Consider the following 9,689-nt stretch of genomic DNA (forward strand, 5'->3'; position numbering starts at 1 on the left):
CTGGAAGCAGGGCGGCAAAGACGTGGGATTTTGTGTATCTTTTCCATGATTCTGCTTCCCCTCACAAAAGCAACCCATGGAATTAGACCAGTCCCAACGATACATATCCACACTTATAATCGATGATTCAACGCCCGACTTACACTTGGTGTGTTTTTATGGGTAGAACCGTTCCACCGGGCTTCTGGAACCCTATGTAGACCGGGTTTTCTTCTGTCTTTTTTGTGGTCTGTTGTATTTTTGTTGAGCGCCGAGGTCAACCGGGCTTTTGGGTTTGGCGTGGTTTGGGGACTCCACCGGCTGCCTTTCCCACAGGAACACGGCATATGACATGTGAAAGAGGGTCCTCCTTTCGTCAGCGGCGGCTGGGCGGATAGAGCTTTGGATTTATCGTCGTACGAGTTAATAAATGGAGGTTCCATGGTTGAAACGCTATGCTCTCTGTTGCCTCCCAACTCGGCTTTGGGTGTTTGTGGCTCTTCCCCTTTTCCCTCCCTCATTATTCATGACCACTGGTTTAGAACCAGAATGACTTGGCAAAAAAAAGCCCAGAGGCGCGAAACGAGTCTTCGGTTTTCCTGTGCATTACGACAAGGCTAGTTCAGTCCATATATTCAACCCCTGGGTTGTTTACACCAAGACTCACGCTAGCCATGCGAGTTAAGACCAGTGAGAAACATCATAATCTGCTTGCTGCCGCGGCGTCAAGTGCTCCTATTCAGACGGGGTTTTACTTGCTACACAATATGTTGCGCAGGTTACGTGAAGTGGTGATACAATGTAACATGCATCTCAACGACAGAGGAACCAAGCGAGGAAAAAAGTTGAGAATATATCATGATGTATTTTTGAGTCATTTGTGTCTATGGACCCAGCGACCCGACTGATTTATTTTCTTCAACAAGGAGACGCCTGAATTTTTTTTCTTCTAAATTCAGGCCAAATGGGAGGATAAAATAAATGAAAAAGCAACCATCCATCGCCTTCCTGCGTACTTGAAACCACAACGCCAGCCAGCCAGATACAAATCTAAGTTCTCGTTCGTAAAAAGTAGTTCCCACCACCAAACCAACCGAAACAGCCAAGGAAACCTTCGAACTTTGGACGTCTCTGCATGCGGCAGTCCATTGCGGTTCGATGACGACAGCATCTGTTTTGCTGTCACCTCTCGAATCTTTTTGCGGTGGAGTAACTCCAGTGATCGGAGGGGGATGGGGGAAAGGTCATTAACGTGAATGGTACACACGACACCACTTTTTCCCAACAGTGGTGATGTGCAGTGATGTAAGTTGCGAAATGTCCTCTAGACATAACTGTCCCCCCCTCTCTATTCATCGTCGTCATCATCTCATCGTGCTTCATGCAGCATCAGCACCCTTGATGGGCTGGGCGAGCCGGGTGACCTGATCACCGGCACGGAAGATCCGCTGGCCAGCCGAATCGGTCACGGGGGTCATGTCCTTGTTCTCGAACTGAGTCCGCTTCCAGATCTCCACCTCGCAACCGCCACGGAGGACGCCAACACGCATGGTAGAAAGGAGGTTATGGGCCGCGTTGCTGTGGTTATAGACACCGCCGTTGAAGATGCCGGTGGCGTCCTTGCCGATGCCCGAGCTGATGAGGGCCTTGCCGCCGGGGTGCTCCTTGATGAAGTCGGTCACGTCGTGGATCACGCCGGCGATGGCGACGAGGGCCTTTCCGTCCTTGGCCTGGGCAACGAAGTCGTCCCAGGCGACGACGGGGAGCTGCTCGAGGGGCACGCCCCAGTCGAGGGTGGCGCGCTTCTGGTCGATCCTCTTCTGGAGCTGCTGGACACGGCCCTTCTCGATCTCGTTGGAACGGAACTGCTTGAGGTTGGAGGCGAGGCCGAGCTTCTTCCAGCACCAGATGGCCCACTTGGTGGGGTCGTACTGGTACCATTCGATGGCGTTGCGGTAGTCCGAGGGGAACTCGTGGTGGAAGTTGTGGTAGCCCTCGCCGAGAGTGACGAGCGCGGTGACGACGTGGTCGCGGGGCGAGTTGCGGTCGTCGAAAGGCTGGTCGCCGAGCCAGTGGGCGAGCGAGTTGACGCAGAAGGTGGCCTGCTGGACGAAGAAGATGCGGAGGATGCCGCCGTAGACGTAGCCGCCGAGCCAGTCACCCCAGAGGAGGCCGCAGAAGACGGTAGGGAAAACAAGGCCCATGCCGATGACGCACTTCAGGTAGTGGATATGCTGCCACATGACGACGGGATCCTCGTTGAGATCGGTGATATCGGCCCGACCAACACGTTTGGGATCCTGCTTCATGACCATCCATCCGATGTGGCTATAGAGGAGGCCCTTGCGGACGGAGTAGGGGTCCTTGTCGGTGTCGGTGTAGCGGTGATGGGCACGATGGCCACGAGCCCACCAGCGAATAGAGCCCTCCACGGCGCCGGCGCCAACAGCAGCGAGATAGATACGTAGGGGAAGCGAGGCAGCGTACGAGCGATGGGCCCAGAGACGATGGTATCCTAGAAAGGCGGCAGATTGTGAGAAACAGTTCCAGCAATGCTTTCTTTTTCTTTTGTCCTCCGTCTCCCTTTGAGGGGGGAAAGGGGTTCGTCTTACCTGCAGTGATGCCCAGACCTGTATGGAAGTAATAGACGACGGCGAAAATGGCCGTCTTGAGGTGGAGAGGAACCCAATATGAACCAATCAGGCCAATTATGGGAACGAAGACGATCAATGTGATGTTGAGCCAGTTGACATGCTGCCACCAGTTACTCCAGGTAATGGGCTGTGTGGTGACGTGAGGCTTCTTGTTGTCGGCCACGGGAGCCTTGCGAGCAGGGACATAGTCGGTGGTGCCATCATCCCACTTTTCGGGAGCGGCCTTGGAAGCGGTGGTTGCGACCATGGTTTTGTTCTGGGGGTTGGCTTGACGAGGAAACCGCCTTGTCAAGTAAAATAACGAGAGGACAGTCGGGGAGTCGAGGAGCACAGCTCCGTCTCTATCGATTACACGGTCCCGAGCAGGTCCGTAAGAGCCCAAAGACACGGCGAGATGTCAAAGTGTGGAATAAGGAGGCGTGGTGTGTCGATGATGGGGACAGAGAAGAGATGGAAAATAAAAGGTTGAGAGGTCCGAGAACGTAAAAAGGAAAAAAGTGGCAGGATGGAAGGTGAGTGTGGTAGGTAATATATGGCTGACCGGGGGGGGTGTGTGATGGATGGGACAACTCCCTTTTCCCCGGAAGCAGCATACGAAGTATACAGTCCTTTTGAGGACCTTACCTACCTTGGGTAGGTGCACCGTCGGAGGACCAGATAAGGCAAAGGGGTCCGGCACAAAGTGGATATGCGGCGTGTGTGTGGCAATGGTGGCGGAATGAACGTCAACCTCTTCTTGCTTGATACCTAGAGAGGAACGGACGTTGATGAGGGAGATGAGGTACTTCTCGTACCTAGGTTCCTAGGTAGGTATAAGGTAGGTAGAGGTAGACAAACCAGACTGGTACGAATACGACCGGTCCTTTGCCCCTGCTGACTCTTTTTTTATTCTTGTTTCTTTTCCTCTTGTTGGGGAAACCAAAACATCAACAGATCGCCCCTTTCTTACTTCCGTCGGTTCAAAAGTCGGTCCATAGACCCCGATATCTTCTAATAATCCGCACTCAAGCCACACCATTCCAATGAAAACCACGCCATGAGAGTGCCAAAGTCGTCAATTTCTCATTAATTACAAAGTATGTACCTAGTATACGGAGTACATTACTTCTTACACACTCAACCAAGGAAGGAAACCCATCAAGCAATTCCCCAGAGGCAACGCACGGCGCTCACCTAATATTTTGCCTCGACGTTGCCCAAAAAGGCCAACCCTGGATTCCCGCTCTCAACGAATTTACGCATGCTACCCCAACGAGTTGAGACTGCACGTATCATGATTAGCCAATACCCCTTGATCCCCTGCATGTGGGGCGCGCTAGTCACTCCATATTCCTGCTGCCTTCCTCTGCCTTACAATATACAACGTAACTACATATACGTAACTACGGAGTACGTTGTACTTCGCACTAACAACAACCCGACCTCCCTCGCTTCGACAACCTGTCTTTCAACAACCAGCATATCTGGCGCCCACAAGGCCGAGGTCCAAGTTATTACCTCTGGCCTTGACCCCATCCCTCACAGGGCAATCACGTTGTCTTTCTCACTGTAAGATACCTAGGCACATATTGTATTATGTATCCACGCACGGAGTAGGATAGGACTAAGGTAGCTATAAGATTGTCCGGTCTTGGTACCATGTACTTCGTAGTTGAGACATCGTCATTGATCGACCTGTTGGCCCGTGCATCGCTGTCTGGGCCCATCCCAACAGAAAAAAATGATGGCATTCCACATTTGTGCCACCACACGTACATACTGTGTGTACCAGGCTTCATAGTCGTCATCTTCAGATGAAGTCATGTGAAATTCAACATCGATATCAGAACAAGTCCTAGACCCATACTTCAACACGTACTGGGGTACTCGGCATATACGAATAGGATTTAAGAAATCCCTTGACTAAACGGTCCCGTTACCAGCAGGAAGCAATCGGCGTTCATGGGATATTGTGGCAAACTCCAACGGCGAACGCGGCCTGGCTAGCGTGTGAGAGTTGTGTCTACGAAGCATCGTTAGCTGCTATCTTGTCGCCGACCAAAAAGCTGGTGTTCTGCTGAGCTGGGCTTGAACGCATTGTCCATTTTCTGCTCAAGTGATCCATGTGAAAAGCTTTAAGGCAAATCGCGATTTCAAGCTAAATATATGGTGGTACAATATCCTACCTACCCGGGTTTGGGGGGGTTTTGGACATTTCCAAAACAGCCTGTTAGGTATGGACACAGTGTCTTAGAGGGACATGGTTACATATAGATTACACGCCTATTACGTTGGTGTGACCTGTTATTGCGGTAAATATTATATAAAAAAGGTCTAGTGTTCGGTGAATTAATATCTCTATAGTATAGCTATATCTTAAAAAACAGGTCTCCGATATACCGTATTTTAACTAATATAAAGTCACTTAATTAAGATTATAACTAAGCACGACACACCTCTCGGCATAAACGCGTTGTATCTTCTAAGATATATCACACTTCCCTAAACATACGTCTTATAAAAAATATATAGTATATAGTATATCACTTTAGAAGACATAAGTTCCTAGAGCTAATATTATTATCAGGAGAAACAGTTATCTTCGTATATTATATATCTCCTTTAGTTAATACGTCCTAGTTCTAGTATATATTAGTTTAACGGGTAGTGAATAACTACGAAGCTAATATATATTTCGGTATTATTATACTAGGAGTTTAGTATAAGAAGAGAAGATTACTTATTATACTCCTTAGATCGGTATACTGGTTTATTAGTGAATCCCTACGTAAACCGCTATCGAATTCTAATACCGCCTATAACTCTGCCCGGCTCTCCCTACTATATTATAAGCTCTAGTATTAACTATATCCTAAGTAAGATATAGGCGAAGTATATAGCAGGATATATCGTAGAGATGGTGAATCTTTAGATATATTATTATCTACTAGGCGATAGTATTATCCTTAATATCCTTAGATACCTCTTCTTTACTAATATCACCGTCGTCGTGAGTCCTCCTATCCGTTATCTATGCCCTCGTTATTATCGGCCTTATCGGCCTCCTCTTCTCTATCTAATAAATATAAATTAGTATATTATAGCCGATTTACTAACTAAATTTCTAAGTGCTTACTATCGAGATCTATCTCCTATTCCTCTTCTATATCCTCCCTAACTTACTTCACGGCTCCCTTTTTTATCTTAGCGCCCTTTAAGAACTTAGTAATTCTGCCAGCTATAACCCTCTTTAGTATACTCGATCCAGTATTACTTTTCTTATCCTTTTTCTTGGCTTTAGCGGCACCGGGGGTATATCCTCTCTTATCCGACTTCTAGCGAAGGATTTCTAAGGCTATTATACGCTTATTAGTGTCTAGTCCATCCACTTATTTACTATCGTTAGTAAGTATCTTAAAGCTAAAAGCTCTAGCGGTTTCACGCTACTCCTCGACACGCGCGGTGTGAACCTCGCTCTTCTGGGTAAATTAGTAAATGCCTTTACGAGCGGCCAGGGGCAGCTCAGGTTCGCCGCTAAAAACTACTATAGCTTAAAGAAACAGAGCGGCGGTGGGCTTACCCTTAACGCCTCTGATAGCGTTACTGAACTAGCGGTATAGGAGGGACTAAGACTCCTTTACTCCCGGGTTAACTAGAAGCTTAATATTAGGGAGACTATTATTAGATATAATATCTATTTATCTAGAGTAATAGTTAGTAAACTTAACTCAGAATCACGATAAACTTTTATTATAGGTGTACTATAAGGAGTGACAGGCGACTGCTAGACGATATAAGATCACCTAGGGACTAGTAGGAGCTAAAGAGGGGGTATTATGATAAGATTATTCGTTGAGTCCTCCTAAGACTCTAGGAACTATAGAAGGCACTCCCCTCTTTATACCTACCTAAGGTCTTTTAACTAAGTGGGTAGCGAGAGGCCTCCTTAGGACTAAGTTTAGGCGTAAACTGGTCCCTAAGCTAACTAGCTTACTAGATCTAAGCTAACTTCTAAGCTGACTAGCTTACTTAACCTTAACGCGTCGTGTCTCTAACGGTCTGATCTGACTACGATCTCCCTATCTATATATAAGTCTGGTGCTAGTCCTGTGGTAACGTATAAGCACTATATATTCTGATAGCTTTAGATATTATCCAGATAATAAGAACTAATATCTATACTATATCTGGGTCTATAGAATAGTGAATTCTACTTACTAGTGATACTAAAGAAGTTAGTATAAGCTTAGCGCTATATAATATTACTGGAGATAGCGGTAATAAAGAAGATATAGAGGAGAATATCTAATAGATTTAAAACTAAGGATATATATACTAGAAGCTCTGCTACTCTGAGTCTCTAATAGGTACTAAGGGAGGAATAATACGGTTACTTACTTAGGTAGGCAGGTTATTGCTTAAAGTTATCACCATAAATAGCAAATAAGATTAACTGATTAAGAGTAAGTACGATATCTTATTATAATAATATACCTAGCGGCTCTAGAATATCCTTAGCTTAATATCTAAGCTAAGCTAAGGAATATCCAGCTAAGCTAAGGAATATCCTAGGAGAGGCGAGGAATATCTAGCTAAGCTAAGGAATATCCTAGGAGAGGTAAGGAGTATTGTAGGAGAGGCGAGGAATATCCAGCTAAGCTAAGGAATATCCTAGGAGAGGTAAGGAATAGTCTATAAAGAATCTATAGAGTAGAGAAGATATTAATTTATAGTATATAGAACTCTTTATCTTATAGTGAATACGTTAAGCAGAGTTATTAAGCTCTGGACAGTCTAGTAAATAGGTAAGGTAGAATATATTAAATAGAGAGGGCTAACTTACTATAAATCCCGTGATCTTCTACTTATAGCTATATCGTAAGGTCGTAAAGTCGTAAAAATAAAAGTATAGCAGATTATAATAGATATATATTAGAACGCTAAAGAGAAAAACGCCCTATTAGAATTCATAGTCGCCGACGCTAGCCTATAAAGTAAACCATTATCAGAATATAACCTAAGAAACTAACATATCACGTCTCGGCTAGGTTCACTATCGCCTAAAAGCTCTTATCAGGCTTAAAGCTTCCTAGATCGTCCTTAGCGCCTAGGTAAGTACGGTTATCTTTCTCTATCCTACGCGGTTTAGTATAGGGATAATCCTTTACTAGAGATAGATCCTTAAAACGTAGACCCTTAGCAATGCTTATATAGGGAATCTTATTCTATCTAGTAAGCACCTATATCAAGTCCTGGACTAGGATAGTTACGGTGCCGGCTATAAGATTTTTAAGGTAATCCAGGTAGCGTTTTATAATACTACACGCTTCGGTGAATACCCCTACAGAATATTAGAATACCTAGGTATATTCAAAAGATATAGTCGATCTTAAGTGAATATACAGAGGCACTAACGCTTCACTTTCTTATTACTGTCCGAGATATTAATCTATATTTTATAGAAGCTAAAAAGCTCCTCGAAGAGATCGGGGTTCTATATTTAGCTAAGGAATTTATATATACGATAATAGTCTTTCTAGACGCTAAATCGGTTATTCTCTTTCACGCGGAGCTTAGTAACGTAGTCCTATATAAATTATATTAGTGAATATCTAAATTAAAGGTGGTAAGGTAAGGAATAATTACCTTAATTACACTTAACGTTCGAGACTTCTAAGTCGTGTAGTTCCCCTAGTATCGTCTTAAGCCCTATTCGTAAACCTATTTGTAGTCCGTGTTCTTGAACTTAGCTAGGTAAAGGTTAACCACGCTTTCTTATTAGTCTTAATTAAGTGTGAGGAGAAAAGCTTTACATGTACTCTTTTCGAGGCGTCGGAAAAACGGGCGGATTTCTTCGGACTAGCTAGGGTGGCTAGTTATTATAAACTTCCGTTTTTTACGGGCATTTTTCTAAGAATTATTAGGCTAGTAAATATTAGAAACGGTTCGAATTAAATAGAGGTAAGAGAGAACTAACCTGAATAGACCGTAGAGCAGAGCTAATATAGTCTTTATCTAGCAGGACTATAGTTAGTGAATCCTTTCTAATTATACGAGAGCCCCTTTATATCTCCTCGTCGGATTCGAAAGGATCTTCTGTATTGCTTCTTATATCCAGGTTATCTTCACGGAATCTTTTACTACCACGTTACTCTAAGTTTTAGCGGGATACCGGAAAACGAAATACGGGATTAGGATTCCTAGCTGCGTTCGCTATAATACTAGAAGGTATTAGTATACCTTATTCACGGTATATTAAAAAGGTAGAGGATAGAATTTATTAACCTGCCGGCAGCTTCGAATAAGAGATTATAGGTAAAGAAGTAGAATTTACTAAGCTAACGGGAAAAGAAGATAAGCGGAAATAACGAAGGGAAAAGATAAAGGGAAAAACGAAGAAAAATATAAATGAAAATTACACCCCGCCGCCTATAAAACACGACACGAATAAAGGAAGAAATAAGATTTACCTCTATAAGTAATTCAGGAAGATAATATATTATAGAGTGCGTTATTATTTTACCACGTAACCTTATATTTTAGCGTGTTTTAGCATTTTATAGTGGGGGAGGCACGCGAAGGAATATCGCTAAATAAGGCTATCACAAAATAATTTACGAAGACTGAATTCATAATTTATAATGAATTTATAACCATATCTTCCGTATCATTACTATACCTCGTTTAAAAGACTCGTTTAAGGGCAGACCTATTTTTCCTCCTATTATTATTCGCGAAGCTTTAGCCTAATAGCAGATTCTATTATCGATTCTTAATAAGCGAGACTTTCGGCTGCTACCTTCGTCTCCCCTAGTATAGCGTCCTCCCCTAGCTAGCCGTGGTAAACTATTCTTAAGGGCTTATAAGGCTAAGAACTCCGATATCCTAGACTAGTTAAACTACTAAGACCTGGATAACGGCGATTTACTAGCTCCGGATAATCCTAATAATACTACTAATACCGGCGATATTAGTAGCGATAAGGAGAATAACGTTGATTATAACCTAATAGGCGTGGATACTCTTAAGACTATTAATAACGTTACTACTAATATCCTACTTATAGATAGGCCAGAT

General features: G+C 44.0%; 1 protein-coding gene across 1 annotated transcript; it reads right to left on the reverse strand.

The window, feature by feature from the left end:
* Positions 1-890: 890 nt before the first annotated feature.
* SODALDRAFT_378818 (cytochrome b5-like Heme/Steroid binding domain-containing protein) lies at positions 891-4,717 on the reverse strand (the record flags this gene model as incomplete). The annotated part of the gene is made up of 8 exons (XM_028615002.1): positions 891-2,494; positions 2,592-2,889; positions 3,262-3,380; positions 4,089-4,150; positions 4,278-4,325; positions 4,393-4,420; positions 4,553-4,615; positions 4,672-4,717. The coding sequence occupies 8 exons, from the start codon at positions 4,715-4,717 to the stop codon at positions 1,359-1,361; spliced, it is 1,800 nt and encodes a 599-aa protein (XP_028466443.1). The 3' UTR covers positions 891-1,358.
* Between the last annotated feature and the right edge of the window lie 4,972 nt (positions 4,718-9,689).

The sequence above is a fragment of the Sodiomyces alkalinus genome, assembly GCF_003711515.1.
Source record: "Sodiomyces alkalinus F11 unplaced genomic scaffold SODALscaffold_5, whole genome shotgun sequence".
Taxonomy (NCBI): domain Eukaryota; kingdom Fungi; phylum Ascomycota; class Sordariomycetes; order Glomerellales; family Plectosphaerellaceae; genus Sodiomyces; species Sodiomyces alkalinus.